Source organism: Poecilia reticulata, chromosome 11 (genome assembly GCF_904066995.2).
Source record: "Poecilia reticulata chromosome 11, P_reticulata-male-v2, whole genome shotgun sequence".
Taxonomy (NCBI): Eukaryota; Metazoa; Chordata; class Actinopteri; order Cyprinodontiformes; family Poeciliidae; genus Poecilia; species Poecilia reticulata.
In genome coordinates, this window is record NC_088840.1 from 6533817 (window position 1) to 6560340 (window position 26524).

The 26524-nt window shown below is 41.6% G+C and overlaps 2 protein-coding genes across 3 annotated transcripts; one reads left to right on the forward strand and one right to left on the reverse strand.

The window, feature by feature from the left end:
- Window positions 1-4840: 4840 nt before the first annotated feature.
- Window positions 4841-10769, reverse strand: med10 (mediator complex subunit 10). Its single transcript, XM_008421427.3, has 4 exons — window positions 7804-10769; window positions 7635-7718; window positions 6771-6873; window positions 4841-5531 (listed from the first exon to the last, which is right to left on the reverse strand). Exons 1-4 carry the CDS (start codon window positions 7923-7925, stop codon window positions 5436-5438), a joined length of 405 nt encoding a protein of 134 aa, XP_008419649.1. The 5' UTR covers window positions 7926-10769; the 3' UTR covers window positions 4841-5435.
- Window positions 10770-11027: 258 nt separating this feature from the next.
- Window positions 11028-26282, forward strand: ube2ql1 (ubiquitin conjugating enzyme E2 QL1). Of its 2 annotated transcripts, none has more exons than XM_008421430.3 (3): window positions 11028-11165; window positions 11692-12680; window positions 22909-26282. In XM_008421430.3, the coding sequence occupies exons 2-3, from the start codon at window positions 11952-11954 to the stop codon at window positions 23038-23040; spliced, it is 861 nt and encodes a 286-aa protein (XP_008419652.1). In that variant the 5' UTR covers window positions 11028-11165; window positions 11692-11951; the 3' UTR covers window positions 23041-26282. The 2 variants fall into 2 exon arrangements, with proteins under 2 accessions (XP_008419652.1, XP_008419651.1); XM_008421429.3 differs by lacking the exon at window positions 11028-11165 and adding an exon at window positions 11179-11316.
- The last annotated feature ends 242 nt before the right edge of the window (window positions 26283-26524 follow it).

Consider the following 26524-nt stretch of genomic DNA (forward strand, 5'->3'; position numbering starts at 1 on the left):
AGCAGCCGCCATGTCAGCCTCGTCACGGCTGTGGGCCGCGCGAGCCGCCGCGGTCAGTCGGAAGCACTTCACATTAGCATCAGAAAGACATTATGCTAATAGCATCAAAAGCAGCAGCACCCCCCTGCCTTTGTGTTTCCTGCACCAAACCCAAGGGCACCATGGGATTTTTTTTTACATTTCAACTGCCGCACCAGTCCGAAACACGCGGAGCGCGTGGAAGAATTTAATAGTCCCGGACCCATTTCCTTCATGAAAAGCCTTTGAGTCCTCCCCGTCACAGCTGCGTCACTCGTTTTTATTTTAAAACAGCTTTTACGTGTGAACTTGTGGAAACTGTTATTTACCTCTGGTAAAAGACTTCATCTTCTGTTGCTGTGGTATAATCCCACTCACAAAAATTATTTAAAATAGCTAACTGGTGCAGTTCTAAATTTATGTATTAAAAAAATATATACGTTATCAGAGTTTCTGGGAACTTTTAATTAGTAAGTCATAACTTCCTTTTACCCTCGGATTTAGATGAGGCATAACAGAGACGCCTGTTTCTGCTTCGCGACTAGACGGGGGATTCATATTTAACTGGCCACCTCACAGTGAGGTAAAACATCTCCACAGCTTACTGTTAGAAATGTGGCTTCAAAATGTGCATTCTTCAGGTCAGCAAACCATCACGTGTAATCGTCATGCCTGGAGTCTTTTTTGGGAAGCGAGCCAAGAAAAATATTTGTCTGTCCTACCATCACAAATGTAAATGTAATATCTGGACTTTAACTGGAACTGTGTGGTCCGGACAGATAAATATGGTGGCACACTGGATTACTTTTTGCCTGATTTTATCCCCAATTCCCAGTCAGGAAAAGATGGCATGAATCTTATGTAGTTGGGGACAGTGAGTAGGTTGAATTGGCCAAATAAAAAGACAGATGTCTGCAAGTGTGTGATGGGGTACTGCTTACCAACCCACTTGTGATGGAAATGTTAGAAATGACCCTTTGACCCAAAATAACCCATTCCTGTTGGTTTTAGTACTTACAATCAATCCTTTTATCTCCCCTCACCCCCCACACCTCACTTGTCTTGAAGAGATCTGGGTAACACTTTATTTGAAGGGGTGTGCATAAGACTGACATGACACTGTCATAAACATGACATAACGCCTGTCATGAACATAAAGAAGTCTTTATGAATGTTTATGACAGTTGTCATGAAGTGTCATTCTGTAAATAATGACACTTTTAATGCAAAGTTGCTCTAAAAGTTGCATTAAAAGTCCATTAAAAATGCCAACTTTGCATGGTTTTGTAAAATTATAATTTAATGCAAAGTTGGCATTTTTAATGGACTTTCAATGCAACTTTTAGAGCAACTTTGCATTAAGTGTCATTATTTACCGAATGACACTTCATGACAACTGTCATAAACATTCATAAAGATTTTTTTATGTTCATGACAGGTGTTATGTCATGTTTATGACAGTGTTATGTCAGTCTTATGCACAGCCCTTCAAATAAAGTGTTACAGAGATCTGTGTACGAAATTTCTACATTAGAGTTTAATATTGGTTACCTTTAGGAGGCGATATAGAGCCATTTGACCACATCCTGGTTCAAATCCATTGAAATACTTACATTTCGCACATTGACGTAAGTGCAAAGATTAGTAAGTTGTCATATATGCTTAGGCATCTGAAAAGATAACTCACTTGATCTTTATTTAACAGTACAGTTAAATAAATTAGGAATGATGCATCTCATGATGTTGGTGTTTCCATTTTGAAGCTAGTTTTTTTCAGGTTTACCAAATCCACCTTTTAAAATTATATTAAATAGTAAATAAAGGCAATATTGCCTTACTGAAATATTGATATGTCTATTTCATCTTGATGCGTTGGAATGGCAAACTCAGAAAATTTTATTAGGAATAAGCAAATACAAAGTAGTGCAGAATTATGTACATATATAGACATAAATTCATGTTAAAGTCTGTAAATTTTACAATGCTAAATCTCCACAAAATACATTAAAGTATGTGGCTTAATGCAACAAAACACGAAAAATGTAGAGGGATGCGAGTTATTTTGTAAGGAAATACAGCAAAGAGCCAAAGCAAGAAATGGAAGCAACGCATATTTCCCCCCCCCCCCCCCCCCCGTTTCATCAGCTATATCTTATTGTCGCGTTTCTCTCCTTGACCTTTTTTCGTGTTTTCAGTAAATTAAGTATTTAGAGCCTGCAGAGCATCACGCCATCCGACACCCCAAACGCTCCCTTCCAGGGTGATACCTGCCTTAGTTTGTAGAAAGCCGTTTGCTCAGCGTCCTCCTTACATAATGAAATTGGAGAAGAATGGGCTCCTCTTGCAGAGAGAAATTAAACATCGCGCGTTCTGCCAGTTTTTACGTCCATCGGTGTGGTTTATGAACTCCCCTTATCAAAGGACCAATAAAATCCAGAGAGAATCAGGGCTAACGGTAAGGGGACAAGGACCCTCCCTTATACAAATCATTTCAATTAACCCCACTCTCATCCTTGAAGCATGGGGAAAAGCAGTCTTTGGGATGAAGAGGTGTGTTTGTGAGAGTGCAGGGAAGGACAGATGAGGTGAAAGATTCTTCGAGTGAGTCATCCAGCGCACCTCGGCGCTGCATACAGAGGCATCGTTACAGTACAATACTGACTACCTCTTCCTTTTGCTCCTCACTGCTTAGCGAAGCATCACGACGTAATGGACGCCCACGCAGAGTCACCCTGTGATAGAAAAGTCAGTGGTTCTCCAGCACAAACACAAAATGGGTTTAAAGAAAAAGAAAAGCTATTTAATTTAAAATGTTTCCGATCTATCCGAATTGGTTTATTATTGGAGTGAAAAGGGTGCCCTTGACTGCTGCCGCTCCGGTCGGAATGCTTTCATCCACAATCTGAAAGGAAGACCAAAGGGTGAGGCAAAAATAAGAGCAAAATTAATAGCAGAGAAATGCAGGACGATCAATGATGAGCAACGTGCTTTTTCTTAAAACTGGAACTGTTTACACCACCGCAGAAGAGCGAGTACGTGAGGTGATCATAGGAAGTTTACTTCTCGAGTTAGACCAACAGATAGCGGATTACCATGAAGCAGAATTAAAATGATACATGGTTTCTATCCTGGTTTTCGTCCTGGTCATGGAACACTGGACCAGCTACCAGTCTACATGTGATTTGTAAACTTGTAGAAGGTGTTCGACCGGGTCCCTAGAGGAATCCCACGGGTGGTACTCTGGGACTAAGAGGTACCAGATCCCTGTATGATCTGTGTCAAAGCTTGGTCCACATTGCTGGCAGTAATGCTTGTTTTCAGTGACAGCTAGATGTTAAGGTTACCCTTTGTCACCGATTCTATTAACTTTTATGGACAGAACTTCTAGGTGCAGCAAAAGTGTTGAGGAAATCCATTTCAGTGATCTGAGGATCATGTTTCAGCCGTTTGGCTTCATCAGGTTGAGATCTACAGCTTTCCCTGGAGCGGTTTGCAGCAAAGTTTGAAGCAACCAGGACAAGAACTGGTGCGTCCAAATCTGAGATCATGAAAAGGAAAAGGGTAGAGTGCCTTCTCCGGGTTGAGGAAGAAGTCCTTCCTCAAGTGGAGGAGTTTAAGTATCTCAGAGTCTTGTTCACGAATGAGGGAAAAGTAGTGCAGGAGATGGATAGGGGGTTTGGTGCTGCATCTGCAGTGATGAGGATGCTGTAACGGTCTGTCATAATGTAGTGACAGAAACGCCAATCAAACTTTCTTTCAAGGCTTTTGGTGAACTGCATGCGTCTTATGGATTTCTTTCAACCACTTTTCCTTGTGTAGTGAGTGGATAGCAACTCTTCGTTCATAGATCCTCGCACCTAAGCGGTGAATCTTCGCAGCTCACCCAGAGTGAACATAGGCTTCTTAGCTGCTTCTTTCATTAATCCTCTCATTGCTCATCCCATCAGTTTAGACAGATTATGAGGTGACCTACAAAGGCAGTCGTCTACACTACTCATCTCTAGTCTCCAAGTAAAGGATACATTATTCATATATATATAAATGTGTTTTTGTTTTGAAAAAATTTTGAGAAACATCAACACTTTCTCCTCCAGAACAACTTTTTGTTGGTCTTTCACACTAAATCCCAATAAAATACAAAGAGGTTTGAGGTTGGAATGTGAAAAAGGGCTTTGTACGTCACCAGGCAATAACAGGGCTCATTTTCCTCCTCCTCCTGTCTCAAAGAGTATCAGGCCTCAGGGGTCAGGTGAAGCCGACGCTGTGGTTAATCCCTTAAGGTGGAAGCACACTGCGCCGTTACCAACAGGATGACGCAGCCTCGTCTATCTCTGTGCGTCCGTCTCTCTGTTTCAGTGCTGCAGACTTTTACAGGCCGGATATAGTTTCACACAAGGTGCAACCTGAGCCGAACAATCCCAACGACGTCAAAGGCAGATCTGTGGAGGGTACAGTGCTTCTTTTTTTAAAACTTTTAAATAACATCAAGGATATTTCTCAAATGATCTGCACAGCTATAAATCCTGTCTTTTAAAATTATATATTCTTGAAAAAATTAATTGGAAATGTAAAAAAAAAGTTACTTTCATGTAGGCATGGGCCAATATTCTCAAAGTATGATTATTTTCAGTAAAAATATGTACTTACATTTTTATGCAAACACAAATGCTATTTCTATTGCCTATAAAATTTTAATAGTTACGTTATCTACGTTTTTTTATTTTTGATTAAAGACAAGGTTCACATCATTTAAAGCTCATTACAAAGCTACAGAATATATAGTAAAGTTAATGAACATGTGTCTGTCGAAGTAAAGATTCAATTTATCTTCAAAGAATTTATTTCCTCATACTTTACAAATGCTACCGTTTCAGCATACAAAAAATGGATTTATTAAACATTACAATATAAACACGTGACAAAGATTGTACGCTGAGGCACAAAGTTATTGTCAAAAAACATCTCCATTCAATCACCATGGCCTTTAGTATCCTGAGCTTGATACAAAATCTCATGAGTTTGCACAATGATAAAGAAGCGTTATAAAAAATACAGGTATAAATATACAGTCTGTGAACCCGATGGGAGTCTCTTCCCTCATACTTAGAAATGAGCTGTGGAACGTTTCTCTCTGTAAAACTTAAAGCTGAATGAAGAAAATGAGTTCACACTCTCACAACACATCCAAGGCGTTAAAGTGACGTTTCTCCAAAAACAATGGTTTTAAATAAGTTTCAATCTACAAGAAGGTAATGGCTGACGGGGCCGGGGTTCTGCTCTGACCTACGACCTTCATCACCGTCAGCAGCCGCACGATGTGTTGCAGAAATGAGAAGCGTTCTGGATCTTCATTCAGACCTTCCATACAGGACGGGTCACAGGGTGAAGGTCGGGGAGAGGGTCGTGAGCTGCAGACACTAGGAAGGCCCATCTTCTCCACGTATATCCTTATATTTGGCCATTTCCTCGGGAAAAACTTTGCTGAGCTCGGAAATCAAGAGGCTCTTGAATTTCTACAGTGAAAAAAAACAACAACAAAAAAACAATAGAAGATGAAGTAATAGTGATCTAAAAATCTTGGTGATTTTAGAATGAAGACAGTGACGGTTCTGGTGAAAAGTTGATATTCTCTCAACATAATCAGGAATATCAGATTTGTTCTAGGATTTTATAGATTTTGTGAAATACCAGAGTTTTGAGTTAAAACAAAAGAAATTAATGTAATTTTGATTTGCTCTTTTTCTGTTGCCGTCGCCATGGGTGACGGTCATTTCACCTCCAACTTTTTCTATCCTTGTATTTTTGATTGACAGTTTCTTCAACCCTCCTCTCCTCTTTCTGCCATTTAATTTGAGCAGAAAGCATAAAGCATGCGAGATCCACCGTCAGGAGAAATTACAAAATACTTACAAAGTGGAATGTGCCAAACAGAAAGTATAAAACAAGCTTTGTCTTGAAGATTGCATCGTTTTTGTGACCATTTGGAGCCAGAATCGGATAAATAATTACTTTGGGAAGGCAATGCCAGCAGCCTGCTTTCATTGGCTACAATGACAAGAATAATGTTAGGAGAAGTTGTGGTGAGGAATTGGCACCAGCAAATATATTTTTAAGCTAACCAGCTTCCAAGAACTCTACATTTTTGCCAAGAAAAGTAAAGTAAAGACTCTATTTTGTCTCATACCTTCAACTTAGCTGTTTTGTAGCCATTGACGAATGGCTACAAAACAGCTAAGTTGAAGGTATGAGACAGTTAACAAGATATCAGTAAATATAAGATCAGGTTTGAATGTATGATCTAATCCTACGGCAAAGAAGAGTTTTTTTAAAAAAATCCAACTATATGTTGCAACTTTTTATTTTATTTTATTTTTTTTACTTTTGTGCCCAATTCTTGTTTGTAAAATTCACTCTAGTTCTTATTTTAGCCATCTAAAAATACCCAGAATGCACAGAAATAAATAAATATCTGAACTTTTTTTACGGGACATTTTACACATTTTTGCGCTTGTTTAGTCAATTTCTAACCATTATTTTAATAGTCTGACTCGAAAAAATTACATCTCTGTAGGATGAACAGATGTATAGACAGGTGGATGACGTGACTTTTAGAGATTAAATTCAATACAAATACTTTCCTTGCCCTATTTTTCGCAATATTTATCCAGTTCTGGAAACATTGACGTCAAATCCCAGACCTTTGCAGGTTTTTTTTCCACGGTAACGTCGGTGTCCTCGCTATAATCTCTTACCGTCATGGTGTCTATCTTCCCTTTGACCTGCTCGTTCCTTGCCAAGGCTCTCTCCAGACATTCCTTGGTGTACAGCTGTGGGTTTCGGCCTTGGTCGATGTACCTTTGGAAACACAGGGTTTAACATGAAATCATGATAAGACCTGGCACAGATAAAGCACAAACTTAATGATTTTAGTAAATGTTTTGTGTACATCCGCAGGCCAAATGCTTTTTTTCTGGTATGAGAGGAGTTACGGCTTCAGTGGGTCTCTGCCCTTTTTTTCCATGTAGGGTTCTGAAGACAGGTCTCTGCAGGTTATATGTGTTACCCTGATTGGTGCTCTGCAGCTTTAAAGCTACTATGCATGCAGCAGTCAGGAGGCTTTTTCCCTCTCCCTCCTCTGAGGAGGACCAAATGGGGTCCTCCTCATAAGATACAACCATATCTTATGAGGTATCTTATGGTTGAGCTTTGTTAGGTTTGTTTTGCATTAGCTTATTTCTGGTCAACTATAGGTTCTGCTTTAATCTATTTTGGCTTCTCATTTCAGGCATTCCTTTTTTCAGGTTTATTTCTCTAATAAGTTTTATTTTCATTAAGTCATTAAATCCTTGTGTGGTCTTCCTTTAATGTTATCCCATCAAACTAGCCTGGTGGACGTAACAGAGGTGAATAGTAAATTTATGATTCATTTGGATCTAAAGAAACACCAGAAAGTGATGATGATCTTAAATTGGCTAATTTTGTTATGGAGTTCGGCGTGGTTTTACACAGCACCACAGGTTCTAACTGCGTCGCAGTAAGAGAGGGTTTTTTCTCTTATTTGTATAAAAGGAAGCTGAATTGTAACAATGTGCAACACATCTATCTGCATGACTCACTCGAACACCTCCAGAGGGACGTTGATGTCATGAAGCTGCTTTTGACACTTATCGATGTCTTGTAGCCCAGATATCATGAAGTTCCTGTAGGGAGAGGTGAATGGAGCGGCTCAACAAGCTTTCTACCTTAAGACTGTCTTTAAATGAAGCTAGTACGAAGCTAACTCACAGTTTCTGGTTCAGAACCGCCTGGCTGCTCGGCTGGAAGTCGCTGACGATGATTCCCAGTTGCCGAATGTTCTCGATGAATTTCTCCAGGTGCTCCTCGAGATTGTCGAACTTTTCAGCCATTTTGATGCTTTAACAAATAAACCGGCTCTAACAGCGACGTGTCAGAAACGCCGCCACTAAATTATCGGTGTTTACTGTTTAGCCACCTAAGCTAGGACAAGCAGAACGCCGCTGGGCTTTACGGTCTGCAGCTAGCCAATCGCTGGTGAGAGCCGGCTGTCTACGCAATCGTGTTACCTCGGAAACAAGTGGTAAAGGGTTGTCGTATTGTGTCGCAAAATGTCGCGCCGCTTGAGAGAAGTGCTGCTCTTTGTTAATGAGACGGGTGCAGTTTAGATTTAACACTTTTGAAATTATTATACTTTAAAAATAGCACCCCAGTTAATATTACAGCGCTAAATTAAAAACATTTTATTAATCACATTTAATATTACTAATTAAATTAATAATTAATATGATTGATTCCAGAGGGAAATTAAATATCGTTTTAAGTCATAGGTTATTAAAGTGTTCCTCATGACTGTGAGCTGGAAGGATCTAGCAGTCAGTATTACAGGGCATATGAAGAAGCCTCTGACTGAAGACACTCATATTGTATAAGAGTCTCATGAAGAGGACACTCAGGATTGTCCTTTTTTCATTTAATGAAAAATCCTTTGTAAATTTAATAATCATAGACAATTATGATTATTGTTAGAAGACATGATTCACATTTCCCTTAAGGAATTTCCAATCAAATATTTGGACTTTATTTATTTTTGATGGATTTTGAATACACTTCATGCTTGAATAGAAGAGACACACAAAAAACAACAAAAAAACAACAACAATATTGCACTGTCAGCTAAATTGTCAAGTTGATTATTTTCTACAGAAATTTCCAGTAAATTTTTGGCCACTTTAAACAATGCTGATAAGTTTGGGGGCCATGTACATAAAGTATTTACAGTCATCAAGTGATTAGGGGTCAGCCAGACCCTGCCATGAACAAAAGGTTTCTAATAAAAGATACATAAGTCCAAAAAAAAAAAAAAGCCAAACGTTTTCTCTATTATAAAATTTGATTTTCTAATTTCACTCTACATTTTATATTTCCATTTCAAATTTCTAATATGAAATAAGAAACTAAATATTGATTGTGGCACAGTTGGTAGAGCTGTTGCCTTGCAGCAAGAAGGTTCTGGGTTTGATTCCCAGCCCACAGTCTTTCTGCATGGAGTTTGCATGTTCTCCCTGTACATGCATGGGTTCTCTCCAGGTACTCTGGCTTCCTCCCAAAAACATGACTGTCAGGTTAATTGACCTCTCTAAATCCTCCCTAGCTGTGAGTGTGTGTGCATGGTTGTTTGTCTTGTGTGTCTCTGTGTTGCCCTGCGACAGACTGGTGACCTGTCCAGGGTGAACCCCGCCTCTCACCCGAAATGTTAGCTGGAGAGGCACCAGCACCCCTCCCAACCCCACTAAGGGACAAGGGTGTGGATGGATGGATGGATGGATGGATGGATGGATGGATGGATGGATGGATGGATGGATGGATGGATGGATGGATGGATGGATGGATGGATGGATGGATGGATGGATGGATGGATGGATGGATATTGATTACAGACATTTTTACTGCATATAACCCATAAAGTAAAACCAAAAGACAGAAGTAAACTTCGATCTATTTGACATAAACAGTGAGTTCAGTTTGAGCTGGTTCAAAAACTAAATAGGAAGTGCTATTTTGCTTTTATTCAAATTGTTTGGTGAAACTGTCTTCAGACTCCTTCCTGCTCTTTGCTAAGCTCCAGAATAACGCTGAACCCCTTACTGCGTCGCTATTTTCTATTCTGCAATGCACTGGGACCCACTGAGCTGGGAACAAAACCAAAAGACTCAAAGTGAAAGTTTGTGAAGTTGACTTTGCTTGGTTTTGCTTTGATAGTTCCCTTCCTGCCAAAAACACGGTTTCAAAGAAACACCACAGATAAGCCGAGCTGGACAGGACGCCAGCTGTCCTTTGAAATCAAACTAAGGAAAGATCGTGCTGCTAGATTTAGATATTTGGGAGCCTTAAATGTCCAAATTCCATGAGTGCTTTTAGTCCAGTGACAAATTAGAAACCCATTCAATAAATCAGAATATTACTGAAATCCCATTTATTTCACCTCAAACACTTATATGGATGTTTGAAAGCCTTTACTCCTGCTGATTACAGTCATTTTCTACTTACAGGTAATGAAACCATGTCATTTAAAATTTGAAAATTACACCAAAGCAATCAAAAAAGGTACTTTTAGTCTGATAAACGAACCTCATTTGAACAAATATTAAAATGTAATGAATGTGATTGTATAATAAAATGCAAATTTATAGTTAGCCAATTTTAGAAAGTGTGGAAATATACTTCTCTATTTTCTTTTCCCACACTCATCCAGACTCGCAAACAGAGCCAACCTAAGACATGTGCGATGTAAGCGGCTGCTTAGCGCGTTCCCCGCCTCCAACACCACCATGGGGCTCCCAAGAACATCATTTTATTTTGTAGCGTTAGTTCACACATTTTCCACATTCTACACATCTGTTCCAAATTTTAAAAACAAAAAACATTAAACCTGCTAACTTGTTTACTGTAAACTAAGCTTTTGTCTAATTAATTGAGCATCTTTGCTTGATTGCTACTCCTGCAAGATTCTAATCGATAGTAACTAGTAAAACCAAAATGTCATCTGCAGTTGACATTTAGTATGGGGGAGGGGAATTAAAATGTGCTCACTGCCCCCAAAATACTTGGGGACAACCCTGCCTGGAAACCCTTAAATTAACTTCCAGCCTTTTCCAGGCTCTAAAGGAACCCAAAGGCTTTTATTTTGAAAAGCAGTACTCCCACCGGTGAGCACAGACGCTGCTAAGGAGAAGAGAAGGATTTACTGTGTGTGTGTGTGTGTGTGTGTGTGTGTGTGTGTGTGTGTGTGTGTGTGTGTGTGTGTGTGTGTGTGTTTCATCCACGGCTGCATTAAAGCAGGAGCTGCTGCAGCTGCACACACACATCGAACTTCCTCCTCCTCCTCCTCTCTCTCGTTCTACCTCCTCCTCTCCTTCATCACTGCAGCTCTCGCCGACGGCAGGTCCACTGGATGGTGGAGCCCTCAATTTCCTCCCTTCATCATATATACACACAAACACACACACAGAGCGAGAGAGAGAGAGACCGACAGACCGACACACTCACGCAGGACCGCGGGATTGCTGTCCGGGCTGTAGTTCGGGACGCGCGGGGGACTCCACGCATTCTCCGGATTTCAGCGGACCTCGGTAACCTCAGACTCCCTCTCCATCTGCCGGACTGCTGCTTTTAAAGTGCTGGTTGTGTTCGAGGCTGAGCGACACAGAAAAGAAGAGCGGACAACTTGATTATAGGCAATTGAACTGATTAGATGATAGGCCTGATGTGGATTTGTCAAAGGTACAGGCGTTGATTTTTTTTATTATTATTATTTTTTAACCATGATCGATTTAAACTATCTATTGGCATTTTTTTTTAGTAGACATTCGTTAATTATGTTCCTTTGCCTTCCTGTAACCATGACATCATCTTCCTTTGATTTTTTTTTTTTTTTTTTCCTTTTGTACGCGCTGATGATGAAGCGTACACCGTCCTGTAGAAATGGATTATCACCTAATTACTTCTGCGGAACGCATCGTCCTATCGTGACACAACTGCAGTCATAATGTCCGATCGGTTTACGTGAAGGAGGAAGGCGGGTTAGATCGGATGTTCTGCTTGGTGTTACTGGTGGATTTAATTGTCTTGATGGTGTTTTTTTTTTTCTGCCTACAGATGAACCGCGTCGAGACGATGCGCTGAGACGCAAACGGCCCAGGCTCTCCGGTTGTGCGCTCATCCAGAGGCTGCAGCTAACGGAGAGAGAGAGAGAGAGAGGGGGGTGGTGGACTGCGGAAGAAAAGAGAGAGGGGAAGGGGGAAAAAAAACCCCAAGAGGTTTCTGATCCATAAAGGTTGTGCCTGACTCAAAAAGGAGCGAGTCTCGCCCCTGGAACTGGGGGCGGATCAGCGGAGAGGTAGAAGTCTATCCAAACGATGGCCACCCTACTGCGGAAGATCGGTCTGATCCGTCTGCACGACCGAGACACGGAGGACCCGAAGCACCACCAGGGCTCGCTGAAGGGGACCAAGGGGAACCAGAAGAACAACGCCAACAAACACTGTCAGACCGCCAACGAGACCAACCTGCTGAGCACCCCGGAGATCAAGGCGAGGAAGCTGGACCAGCAAGGCAAGGACAAGCAGGGCAAGGATGCGAAGGAGAAGCAGCAGACGGTGGGTGGAGGCGGAGGTGGCGGCGGAGGAGGAGGTGGCGGCGGCGGCGGCGGGAGCAAAGCCTCCAGCGCCTCCTCCGTGCCGCCGCTGGCGCCCCACCGGCAGCACTGCACCCAGGTGCGGACGCGGCGGCTGATGAAGGAGCTGCAGGAGATCCGGAGGTTAGGGGACAACTTCATCACGGTGGAGCTGGTGGAGGACAACCTGTTCGACTGGAACGTCAAGCTGCACCAGGTGGACAAGGACTCGGCGCTGTGGCAGGACATGAAGGAGACCAGCACCGAGTTCATCCTGCTCAACGTCACCTTCCCCGACAACTTCCCCTTCTCGCCGCCGTTCATGCGGGTCCTCACGCCGCGCCTGGAGAACGGCTACGTGCTGGACGGCGGGGCCATCTGCATGGAGCTGCTGACCCCCCGCGGGTGGTCCAGCGCCTACACGGTGGAGGCGGTGATGAGGCAGTTCGCTGCCAGCCTTGTAAAAGGACAGGTGAGCGGGGGTCGGTGGTCGGAGCGCTTCGGCGGCCCATCCGACACATTAATGATCTCTCGGGCAGGATGGGGGCAGTTCGGTCAGGAATTCAGGCGAAAGTTATACTTTGAATGTATTTTTTAAGACTAGAGAGAGCAAGAGCAAACCCTGGGGATTTATTTGTCAATCAGATAGTCAACCAGATAGGAGTGAATTATGTTTTAAGGATTTTTAAAGTGGGCGAGTACGTATTTTGATAACTTTATTAGTTTTAATGTCTGTTTTGTGTATCATTCAGAGACTGCCCCTTTATTTACTGTTATATTGCCCCCCTGGCCCCCCATCTGGTCGTTTCTTTTTGGTATCGCCAATTAATAAAAAGCCAACTTTAGTTAGAGTTTTTAAGGATTGGCCACAAGAAGGCCATTAACAATCTTGTGGAGGTACAACAAAACCCAAAATGTAATATCAGCAGATTTTCTTGGTTTGATTTTAGAGATGTTGGTTTATTGGAGTTGGAGCATTTAAGTTTGGTGAGTTCAGGTTGGAATTCTTTCACATATTAGGCATCAAGCTATTTTCAGACACAATATAGCCAAGCGGGGCCACCAAGGCAGGGCAAGGTGGGGGTCAATGGCCAACGCAAACCCTCCAGCTAGACAGTATAATATGGCGTATTGACATACATTTAAGTTTAGAGAGCACATGATTTAATAAATTACAATTATTAAAAACAGTTTCCATTGACAGTGGTTCTGAAATGACCTCAATGCAAAAGCTTTCAAAATGAAAAATCAGCATGGTGGGTAGTAACTGACAAACTTCCTACCTGACCTTTAGCATGTGATGACACTACATGATCACATAAAGTTCTGTTGTAGTTTTTCACTCTGGTGTGCCACTCAGATTATCAGGGGCCTCAACTGGCTACCTTGAGGCACCCCTGAATAGAATCCTTTGCACAGGTGGACATCCAAAATCTTCTGCAAGTTGTTGTCACATGTGGACCACCCAATAAACTTGGGATGGAACAGCAAAATACTGCATTTTATGAGTTATAGTAGGTTAAATAATGGTAGATAAAATGTTAAGAGGAAACTAAAATACTCAGTTCACATTTTCAAGTGTACTCAGAACATGACTCTGGGTCAGTTTGCCCCATCACCAATTTTGCACCTACTAGTTGCCATTTTCTTCCCAGATTGTACTGTTTACCCAACATTTCCTAACTCTGTATGTGCATATCACTTTATTTGTCACTGATTATTTAATTTAGCTTTTGTGAAGAGTTTATATGACATACATTTGTGGTTCAGATTTCCATTTAAATAGGTCTGTTGACTGTTCTGAAATTTCTTAGATTAGGGCCATTGTTCAAACCTAATTAACTCTACGTGACCCACTGATGGTAGATAATATTCACTGGATTCATAAAATCATATCTTCTCGTAGTAGATTATGGAAAATATTGGATAAAATCAGTTTGTTTTCCAGCTGCCAAAGTGGTCACGAACGTCTTGTTGATGGTTGTGAATTGGTGAACTTTCAGTATAATTCCTCCCACACCAGACGCCTCTATTATGAACCCAAAAAATTGAGGTATAAACTGGCAAAAGGGTGAACTGACCAGCTCATATGGTACGTTAGCAAATGTTTATTTAGCCATTTCGTCCATTTTTGACCTCAACAAATCATCATTTTATAGCACCAAAGTTTTTATAAAAGATTTTTTAGAAGAGAATATATTTTGGGCTGGGGCAGAACAGGTGGGTACGATATTGTGGCATAGCGGGTTTTCAAGAATAATAAAAAAGCACAAACATTTTTACATAAGTCAATAAATATTATTAGCCCAGCTGTTTTCCACATTCAGGGTTTTCTGAATGTTCAGGGGTTCCCACATCAGTGCAGATGTGGGAACTAAACTGAATGATTTATTCACCTAGATATTTATTTACCAATCTATAACTCAAAAATAGGCAACCAGCTTAAAATGAGGAGTCAGCCTAATTTCTGACAACTTTCCTCTGAGACAAATTTGTCTTAAAACCTCAGAATAGCATCACATGGGTATGATTTCACCATTACACTTTAAAATAAATCAAACAGGTTTGCTTGTAAGACACTTTGTGTACCTTTCATAGCTCAGTTTATTAACTCTAGGTTGCTACACACTACTCGGGTCTTGTTTCTCCTCCAAGCAAAAGCCAAAACTGTAGCACATTTTAAATTTATGTGACTTTATGGCAGCCATTTCATGCAGTGCATCCATGATGGCTCTCCTCTCATCACCTCCATAAATCAGCAGGGTTTGACTACAAAGACCCGCCGCCATGACACAGAAACATCCGCCTGCGGTTTTCCACCGCGTTTCTCTTGAGCATTCGCACTTAGCATTTGGCTAAAATAAAGCGATTTATTCAACACGTAACGATGGACGGAGAGAGAGGTGGAGGCGTAAAGACAGCAGCTATGTAGCCTACGGTTGTCCTCGGTGATTTAGGCTGACTGGATTATGTAATCTTGCCAAATCTGTTTTTCATATCCCCTGAGCGCTGGCAGCGGCGCCCAGCAGCAGCTCCGCAGTTCCGGTGAAAACGGCAGCAAGGACTTACGCGCTCAAAAGCTACGACGTTTCAAAACGGACATGTTTTTTGCAACGCGTTCACATAATTTCATGCCGAGAGACCGCTCTTTTTTAAAAATGTTCTCCCTTGCTTTGCTCCGAGTGCTTTGGTGTTGGATCTTACAGAAAGTGCCATGGAGACTCTCCCATCCTCCGCCCCCACCACCATCCCACAGAGCTTTGGTGACATAACGCAGCATTATTCCAGAGTCATCTGTGGTCATAAAGCACGTGTGTTCAAGAGAGGTCATGCAGAAGCTGTGCCCACTTCAGAGAGACCGAGTGTTTGTGTGCGTTGATCTTGACTTGCTGCTTGAGGAGATGAGCAAGCAACTCTGCAGCGTTCACTAATTATGGTACAGCATCTTCCTTCTTCTCTGCTTTGCTAATGGAAACAATATTGATTAATTATTCCTGTGTGTGTGTGTGTGTGTGTGTGCGCGCGCGCGCATTGCTTTGTCTCTTTGTTGATGTGTCTACATCAGCACTTGGGATGTGCTGCGTCCTGATTACCCAGGCGAAGCTTTCGCCTCCCATGCATCATGTCCGACCGAGCACACGGAGCTCTATATATACCTGGACACACAGGATATATTTATCTGCCCTTGGCCACAGGCTCCATGTGACAATAGTGATGCTGCCCATTTAGAAAGTTCCTGCCTATTTTTAGTGTGAGAGGATACATGCGTTGACACAGCGCCGAGTCGAGAGTCAACACAGTCCCTTTGCAAGCAGACGTACGCACGTTTCCACACGTTGATGTCTGTGGACAGACGGGTATCTAACTTCCGGTTCGGAACCCAATTATGTGCCCTGTGTCTGGGTAAACAACCACCTCCCCAATGGTGTGCAGAAAGTAGACACCTCCAGTCTGGGGAGCACAAACACAGCCGAGGTGTCTTCATAACACAATCCAATTTGGTAATCCGATCTGTGCTGCTGCGTTGTTGTGAGTGCACAAGTGTTTAACGATACACCTGTGTATGGAGTTGCGCAATAGTTAATTTGATACGGTGCAACCGGCTCCACTCTCTTGTCACTCTTTACTGCAGACAGATCCTAATAGAGTTTTTAAGTAGCACATATTAAACTCCAAACCGCTGACTCGAGAAATGTCAGACAGGCGTAAAGACGGCTTGGTGCTTGGATGAATGATTTCAATGGAAATTAAATTAATTCAGCCGTCACTGAATTTTTTTTTTTTCTTTGACTGCCGCATATGTTGGCATATTTAAGTACGTGTCAATTTGAATGTGCTGCCATTTTGGATAGTGTGTTTGTATTGGTAGTAAGAGGGTAACATTCCTCGTTCTGCATCCAGACAGGGTATGCTATCTTTGTATGATGGAAGCTCAATGCTCCTTAAACAGAGCGAGTGACCTCAAGTACCCAAATAATTATTGGTCAAACAGTTCAGAATGAGCTCAGTTCATAAATCTTCATTGGTACAGACTGAGCATTTGCATGGTTTGGCATGAGATAAAGTATAACACCTTAAGAAGTGACAGTTGTGTAAATTATGTAGCAGTGACACTTATATGTGGTGAATATGACATCCCATAGTTTATTTTGGTAAAATACAAACATTTGTGGTAGCTTGGCTTAGTCAGTGATCAAAATGCATGTGCTGCAGTATCAAATTCATAGAAAGGTGATGCTGAATAGCTGTTTCCTTAAAGCTACACATCTTTACAAACTATTGAAGCCTAAGGCTGGTATGCAATAGTTTGATGACAAAATTGCGTAACTGTAAAATCACTTAGTATATCTTTGTCAGATTTCACACAGTAAGTATAGTTTAGCTGAAGATCAGATCCCACTGTCTAAAACAGCCTCAAGATTTTTATGGCAATGATTTAAGAGTTACATTTTGTCATGGAGACAAAATTTTGCAAATTCAGTCTTGATTTTTAGAGTTTAACATAGTTGAGGCAATGTTGAATTGCATCAAGCTCCCACACCCTGAAGCCCTTCAAGGACCAGGGGTGTAGACAATGGGTTGAATGTAGTTGGTTTTCTTTTTCAATCATATTGCACTAAACACACTTCAAAATACTAAAAATGTAACTTCTGGATAAATGGATAGTGGTGGCAATAATCCTCAAGAGGTGATAGCGTGACTACAGTGTCTGATCAGGCTAAATTTAGGGCATATTCTGCCAGTTTTACTGCTACTCTCTTGACTAAACTGGATTGGGAAGAGGTAAATAAGAGTGCCTTATCAGGAAGCTACAGATGGTGTCTTTCAATAAAACTCTGGTTTTCCTAGAGGACCTTTACTCTCCAAACAACATTGTGTTGACATGTTGCAGAAAAGATGACATTGCCTTCCATCTAAATAACATTTAAAGTTGACTGAAAAGCGAAATGTGAATATGACGTCCACGTTTAAATGCGGTTTGGAGGTGGCAGATGCTTCGATCAGACCTGACAACCAAGTGTGACTTTTAACATGACTTAAAAAGTCCAGTTTTGACCAACCTTGCTTTGAAAGACGTCCACGGACGTTCAGGGTTTCAGAGTGTTGTTTTAAACAATTATTCTGAGTGGCAGGGTCAATATGAAAAGGGTTTATCTTGTTTTTAAAATTTGTAAGACACCTTGTGTCTTACTGTTTTCACAAGAACAATATCCAATTGATGATGTGGAAATAGAAGTTGAAAAAAATTACACTCTTTAGATGTTGTGTTTTTGATTCGCTTTTCATGCAATAAATTTTATTTCAAAGAAAACAGCTGTTTACCACTGAATGAGCATCTGACAGTACCATGGGGCTACTGAACTCGTGATGGAATCGATCCCCCTAGCTGTGTATCCCGACCCCAGGAGCACATGTCCGCATTATGCAACCCGACCTCAAGAGCTACCTCCCAACATGCACTGGGGCCTTCCCTGCTCTGCCCAGCCCATTGACTGATCTCCATTCACATGATTACCCAACAGCCACTCTACACTAGAGTGTGTCCCTTTCAATGAGCGAGCGCTTAGCTGAGCAGGATAAACACTGGCATGGCACAGCGTCCGCCTGCGGCGTTCGCTGAATCACAACACACACTGGCACGGGAAAACACACACACACACCTTGTATTCCACCTACCATCTCTTTCAAACTCTGGCTAATTATGGTGGATTTTGTTTAGGATGCAGAAACAGATGCTTGGCTTTTTTGTAAATTGGATAAATCAAAGCCTATCGACTCGAATCCTTTATCAGGTTAACTGGTGTTCTAATTCTTCAATAGTAAGACATCAGGAAAATGACAACAGGAGGCAGCAGGCTGTCATTTTGAGGCTTATTTGTTTGCATTGAACATTTAAATCAACATTTTTCAGCCTCAACTTGAGGCTAAGCAGGTTTTAAACAAAGGTAGCCCCATGTTGTTTAGGTTTTACATGATCAGATGGGCCATTTGAGAAAAAACGACGATGTCATTTAATGTGGCTTTATGAAAAGGAGGACCACAAAGCAAGTCCCCAAGCACCACTGCAATATAATATCTGTCTGAATGAATCACTCAGTGAGTCATGCATTTATTTTTCCAAAACAAATGACGTAAAAAAAAAAAAAAAAAACTCCTACTGTTTGTCATTGCGGTGCTAATAGGCTTCAGCATCATCTTACTGTCCACAGTGACACTACTCACCGATCTGTGCATTCACCTGGCTTCAATTAATGATTCAAAACTCCACATTAAAATGAATTGAATCGCCCTGATGGACTATCTAACTGGAGAATTAGTAGGCCACGCTTGGCGCTGCTGAGATGGGTTGGCGGGGATGTATGTGAGCGTCTCTAAGCCCTGCGGTGAAACGAGGCCACTGTTGCTACAAGAATGGAAACTGCAGCCCTAATCTCCAGATCATTCTGTTAGCACCTCATCCCCTTTTATCCGCTGCGTAGCTTTTGGCCCAAAATAGCCAAGCAGGGACATATTAGGGCACACTGATATTCCATCAGATGGCAATAGAATATTCCATGAAGTGTCTCACTGCAGCATGGTAATAAAGTCCTAAAATCAAATTTTAATTAACAGATTTTCACTCTCCAATTATCTATCAATCTATGAAATGGTGGTTAGCTAGCTAACTAGACTGTAAATTATACCATACTGTTAGTAAAACAAAGACACAAAAAGAACATACAAGATTGTTAAAAGAATGGCAGTTCTTTGAAAAAAGCATTGAAAACATATTTAATTTTTTAAAATTATCTCCAACTTTATTCAACTGCTTTGTAAAGTTATACAAGGCCATAGGAAGCATAGAGAACATGGATATTAGATACGTTCTCTCCACAATCTCATCATTCTCGCTTTACCGGTTCTTCGTTTACTTAATTTCCATGCATCCACAAACTATGCGTCAGATTTCCAGGACTATTGCTTATGAGGTAATTTGACACAAATTTACGTTTTGGAAATTGGCCTGAAAATGTGAACAGTTGCAGCTGCGAGAGAAACGGCTTGTTTAAATTTTAAAATGTGTAAACTTTTAAGGGCATAGAATGTACTACTTTAACATTCATTTTGTAGCATTTAGGGAAGATGCTAAATACAATATCTATGACTGTTTTTAGGGTATTTGTGTGGAATCTCTTCAAAATAATAGTCAGTTTTATGAACATTTGCATGAAGCAATATGCTCCTAAATGTTCAGTGGGTGGTGCATTTTTTTCCACTAAAACACCACCCAGCCCAGAGCATGTGGAGTAAATATTGGATTTTTCAGGCAAATTACAATTGTCAGATTTAGCTAAATTTTGCTCAAATAAGTTTCACTAGATCTAATACCCAACCCCAGTGTAAATGGGCCCAACTTAGTTCAGAAATGCACGATGTGTGTGTGAAGGAAAACCTTTCTAAATGAGATCCTTTGAGTTCACAACAGCAACTACCATAATTTAAAGTTCACTTTAAACAATGTTTCGTAAAAGGTGTGAAATAAAAGGTTTATGCGTAAATACGGCTCATATTTCAAAATAAAAGGTGCTACTACTGCCCTTCCTTACTGACCTGCTTACTATTCTGTTTTTTCTAGAAGCAGAGCTTTTCTAAACACTTGGAAGGTATTTAGAGAGCCAATTAACAGTTTCACCTCATCTAATGTTTTTCCTACCATTTCAAAGAACATAAAGATGCACTTTAGCAACTCATGAATGTAGTTTGTATTGAAGGTCAAGGGTAAGGGTTCAGGCTTAAGATTGTGTGGCAAAGTTACCAGTTTTGATTAGACATAAACATATTCTCAGGTGATCTTTGACACCTGGAACACTTTTTTTAATTTATTGTGGAATCACAGCTTAATTTCGAACACAAAATCACTAGAAAAGCAGAATACGTCATTGGAACTGTTTTCCCTACTGCGAATAAAAAAAATGGGTCATCAGAATCCTGCACAAAGGATCTGAACATGCTCTCTCTATCTGTTGACAGTTTTAGCTCTGCTTCATAGATGTTCAGATTTACACACTTTAAAGACAAATATTCAAACCAAATCTGTCTTTCTATACAATTGAGCACAAGAGACGTGTTTCTTTAACAACTAACAGAAAAATAAAACACTTCAATAGTAGTTTATGACCTTTCTGTGCGGCTTTAGAGTGACGCCTCCTTCCCTGGCTCCTGAACGTGGCGGGCAGAGCAGGAGTGCGCGGTGATGTGTGATGATACGAGGTTGCTGCTGCTCTGCGCCGCGCCGCACCGCACTGCAGCATGCAGAGGACCTAACCTCTGAGGAAATTTCATTAGTATCGGTTTCGGCGCAAAGACTCAATGCCACTTTCCTCTGCCAAGAAAAAAAACATGCCTGGCGAGGAGAAATGATGCAGCGTTCCTGTACTCCTACAAACAAATCCTATAGAAGAAAGACTTACTGTAACGCAGTATTATTTGTATTGTATTTTTTATAAATGCTGCTGAGCTTAAAGAAACTCAAAAGCGCAGAGGTGATTTTTAATACATGCAAAACTGTGGCTGCTGGTATGAATCAGAGCGTTGTTGTCATGGCCATAGATGTCTCCTAGCAGCACGGAGACAGTTGTCTCCTTTTCTGTTGGCCCGCCTACGCAGGCTTCTTCAGGGAAGACTTTAACGCCGCCGATAACAGCAGAAGCAGCAGCTCTCATCATTCTGCTGAATTTATGTTTCCCCCACGTATATTCTTAGTCCGGGGCTTACAGTTCGGTAGGTGAAAATGCATCAGCCAGACGATGCGACGCTTTTTGCACTGAGCGGGGGAAGACTTACTTTGTGCACACGTGTACAGCTTTTCCATCATTTATTGCAGCTGCTGCTTCTGGTTTTGGCTTCTGATTGAAGCTGACGTCTTAAAAGCTCGTTCTCTGCCTTTTAAACATTGATCCGGCGCCGGTCAGCCCTGCGTTCAGGCCGCCTGTTCTGTCAGCATCTCTCCCCCTGCGGCAGCGCATTCGCCATTAACTTCATCAATGTGCGTTGTGTGGGCTGTTTTTTTCTCTCTTTTTTTTAGCTTTGTAAATCTGGCTTGTGTTGCCAGGAGGAGGGAACATGACAACACTGCTAAACAAAGGAGCCATATTTCTTATCGACTGACGGCGTACAAGATATCAAATGCCAATGTTTTGACGTGAGCTGCTCTTTGAAGTTTGAACAAATCATTTCTTTTCATCTGTTTAAAGCTGAGTTTCTGCTTCTATTTAAATTGTCTGTTTCCATAAAGTGGTGTTAATTAGTAGTGATTGGAAAAAAGCACTGATATCTGAAATCTATTTTTAGATGGAATGAAAAGGATACGGGTCATTTCTTCATGTCGCCATTTTTGTAGTTTAGCCATTTTGATCTTTTCGTAGCTGAACGTCTGTTATGGGATGTTTCGTATTGATCATTTTGTATCAATATCATTTCTTTAGAATAGAGGTAAAGTGTGAAATTTGACCCAATTTCTCCATCATTGATGAAAATAAGAAATACCAATTTAATCAATGTTTATTAATTGGTTCTGATATTGGTGTATAATTTGCCTCTTTATAATTATTTCAAGGATGAAACAATAGATTTTATAGTTTTATATTTCACGTGGGAGCAAATTCTGATGAAATTAGCTTTTTTTCTTTAAAACTTGAGTGATCGAGTTTTCTGTGTGCAATTAACTTGTTGCCTCGTTTTTGTGTAAATGAACCACTGCAGAATGAATGAAAACCTCCCTGATAAATCATGATTATTTTAACGGTTTCCGACATGCTAAGGTAAACGGCTAATCTATTTTAAATTAAAATGTTTGGCCTGGTAATCAATAATGACAATAATTATTAAGCACGGCGTTAAGACCTCCCAGCAGCAGCTTTAGATCTAAAACGGCATGGATTCTGCAGCCTTGGAGCAGCAGCAGGTCTCAGGAGAAAACCTGTCCTGGTTCATTTTTTTTTTTTAAATGAACGAATCGGATTAAAACGTAAATCACATGTGTGCAAGTCTTAGCTTTAAATCATGCAAAATCCTTGTGTAGGTCTCCTTTTTTCAGATGATTATTAATTGAGAATTTCTTATTGATTAGCAATAGTGGAGGGTCTGATTTAACACTGTGATACTAATATCCTACGTCACACTTTCCAAACCACCTCTTCCCCTCTTTCTGTCTCTTGCAGGGCCGTATTTGCAGGAAATCAGGAAAGTCCAAGAAAGCTTTTAGTCGTAAAGAGGCCGAGGCCACATTCAAGTCCCTGGTGAAGACCCACGAGAAGTACGGCTGGGTGTCCCCGCCCATTTCCGACGGCTGAGTGTCCGGTCGCCATCCCTCCACCTGCCCGTGCTAGCCGGAGAGAAGAAAAAAAAAAAAAACAAGCTAGCCTCAACGCGCAAAACAACACACCATGCTAACTCAAAAATGACTCATCTTCACTTTTGGCTATTTCACTCAACGGTTTTTTTTTTTGGTAACTTCTTTTCATTATTATTGTCACCACACTACTACAGAAGCGTTTTGTTTTGTTCTTCACCGTCTTGTCCAGGGAATCTTTCTGCTAGCTCAGAAAGAGGCAGAAGAGCAAGGAGCATGTTCGTGTATGAATGTTTCACTTTAAAAGAAATCAGCTGGGAATGTGCGTCACTTCCATCGGATTTATGTTTTCTTTTTTTATGTGTTCTTTTCTCTTTTTTCCGCCCAGCACACACCTATCTACGTGCAGCCGGACAAATCGGATATGCGATCTTTTTTTTCCACCCATGTGAAAGACTACTGAATAAAGGAGACTCATCTTTCTCACCAGTCCTCTCTTTAGCACTGAACTGGCTACAACCAACCATTCGTGTAGCTCTCGGGTCATTTACATACAAATTAAGCTGTTAATGTTTAATAGATGGGCAGCGCACTGGCATTTATACCCACTTGTTCCCTCATTCGTTTTTTTTTTTCCCTCTTGCTTTCGACTGTGCCGTTGCTCACGGTTCAATGCAACATAACGATTGTAATTTACATGGAGCTGTGCTCTTACTCTTTCTTCTTTAACTTGCTTTGTTTCTCTTTCTCTTTCCTTCTCTTGTGGCTAAACTTAGAGATGTGTTGCGTAGATGGATTTTAAAAAAAGTCACACGTTGCTTTATGCAGAGACCCTGTATGATAAACAGAATGACAGTCAGTCACCTTCTTTCTTTCTCTCTCTGCGTTCATGTTAGCTTGTCTGTAGGAGTGGAAGGAGGATATAATTCCCATGATTTAGATACCAGATGGTACAGCTGAAGGCCGGGCCTCAGTGTGTGTGTGTGTGTTTACGAAGAGACAACCCTTTAAATGGTGAAACACGTGGCTAACTGCGAGCGACGCTACGACTTGAAGGGAGCGCTAATTTCTTTAGCTAAACCACTAGCCGTCTTGTCCCACTGTCTGTCATTACGTTAAACATGAGTGGAGTTTTAACCGTAAACGAGGTCTGTCGACCCTTCATGTAAAGAAGAAAATGTTAGGAGAAAAAAAACAAAGAAAGGAAAAAACTTTTAGCTCCACACAGGTGTTTGACCTCACCGTAACGTTGACGGTGACGCCGACGCCTCGAAGCGGGAGCTGCCGGGAGTGGAGTGGTGCTTTAAGTGAACGAATGCATCAGAGCTCCTGATTGATGCGGTGGGGAGAAAAGTAGGGCGGGGAAGGAAAGAAGAAGAAGAACTGAGGGAGCGAAGGGGAACTGAGCGCTCTTTGATCAATGCCGGCTGCTCTTGGGAAAATGTCAGGTGGCTTTGCAAAGCGGCTGAGCGACGGGTATTATTTGCTCTACCTGTTGAGTTCTCCTTCTTTTGAAAGGAGTTTCTAGGCGTCGGAAATCAAGCGTACAGTCACAGTATCAGTCATGGGCCTTCTGGGCAGAGCGTCCGCCCCTCCGTATGGTCCGGTTTGTTTTGCTACGTTCCAGGTAAATGTCAGAGGAAAGGCCGCTAATTGGTCTGACATTTCCGCAGACCGTCATTAGAAAAGACCAGCGGGAGCAGGAGGACGGAGAACGTCAAGCCTCGCGCTTGGCACTGACATATCGTCGCTTTTCTCTCCTATTTCGCTTTCGAAGCGAGGGAGCGGCCTGTTCGCGGTCTGATGTAGCTAAATGATAAGTTCGGACGGGCCGAATCGTGGTTCGCGGCGCCCTGCCAGCATGCCTAGGTGGGCCCCATGTGGGGGAAAGGAGGGTAAGGTTAGGTAAGGTAGGGTTAGGGTTATGGCTGACGTATGGGGATATATAAACCCCATATGGGTTTGTCTGCGGGTTCTACGGTGGCCCCACATGGGTTTGCCCATGTAGGGCCACAACCTACATGGGCCCTACATGGGTCTTAAATGGACAAACCCATGTGGGCCCACCACCATGTAGGGGCCATGTGGGCTGTGGCCCTATATGGGCAAACCCATGTGGGGCCACCGTGGAACCCGCAGACAAACCCATATGGGACCCATCTGGTCTGCCCTTCTTTTCCCCACATGGGGCCCACCTATGCATGCTGGTAGGGCGATAGCAAACATCCGTGAGCAAAAAAAAAAAACGTCAACGGAGACAGAAACAGTGATACACCATCTGGTATGTGATCATGTTCGAAAGCGTGCTAGTGTTTTGTTTAGTTTTTTACGAGTTTGGCTCGTCAATACAGACAAAACTGTAATCTGAATAATTGTTACAACAAAATATCTCAAAAGCTGAGTGTTTGCTGGTTCCAAGAGAAACCTTTTTTGTGACATAGTTTAGACTGGTAGTTTGCAGAAACTAACTGGGTGAACTGACTATTTGTAATATATCTGCATGTGTTACGTGATTGGTAGCTAGCTACTGTATATCGTTTTTCAAGAAAAAGTAAGAAAAACACAGAGAAAACAAAAATGCAAATGCTTCTTTTTTCTTTTTTTTATTTATATTAATATTTTTTGTTTGTTCTTCTTTTGAGTCCTGTACTGTATGGACTTTCTATTTCTTTCTAAATGTCCTGAAAAAAAAGTCACATTGTGTTACATGAAAGTTTGTGTTTTAATTTATTTGTGGTTTGCCAAAATGATTATTTGAAGCATGTTGCAGGAAGTGTTACCTGAAAATGAGAAGAAACAAAAAAAAAGAAAAAAAAAGAAAAGAAAAAAAAAGATAGCTTATGTATTTGTGCGATAGGGGGAAGGCGTGTTTTCGTCGGGGGGTGAAAAAAAGATTATGGGAGTGCAACACATTCACTCGCTCCTTCCTGTTCCCCTCCATAACGTCACCACTGCCTCTTCCCCGTTGGTCCTAATCGACACACTGATTTGGCTCGAGTATAATGCAGTCAACACAGCCTGGACGCAGGCAACCGTTAGCAACAGATCTAGGATCAGTAACTTCTCCAGAGAATCTGACCCGTGATCCGCTTACTTGCGAGCGACTTTTTTTTTTTTTGTGTCCCACTCCTACCTTGAAAGCGTTTGGTCAGAAACCGAGGTCTTAAAAAGTTCAAAAGGTGAAAGGTCGTTGCAAGACCAAACAGGAATGTGCAATAAAAGTGACATCTTATTGAAACCCGACTGATCTGGTGGTTTTGTTTCTTATTTGGAGTCCCGAGCTACACTTTCATGCATTTTAATGACCCACTTCAGGTTGCTGTGTCCTCTGCCTGGCCTCCCCTGCATTGTCCCACTTTTGTGGTGGGTGGGGGCAGAGCTTAAAAACCCCCGTTGGTGGAGAAAAGGGCTGGAAGCACCAGTCCTCTGTGCTTTTATGAGCCGCTTTGCCCAGCCTGATGGAGATTTGCTGTTCCTTCTGTGCG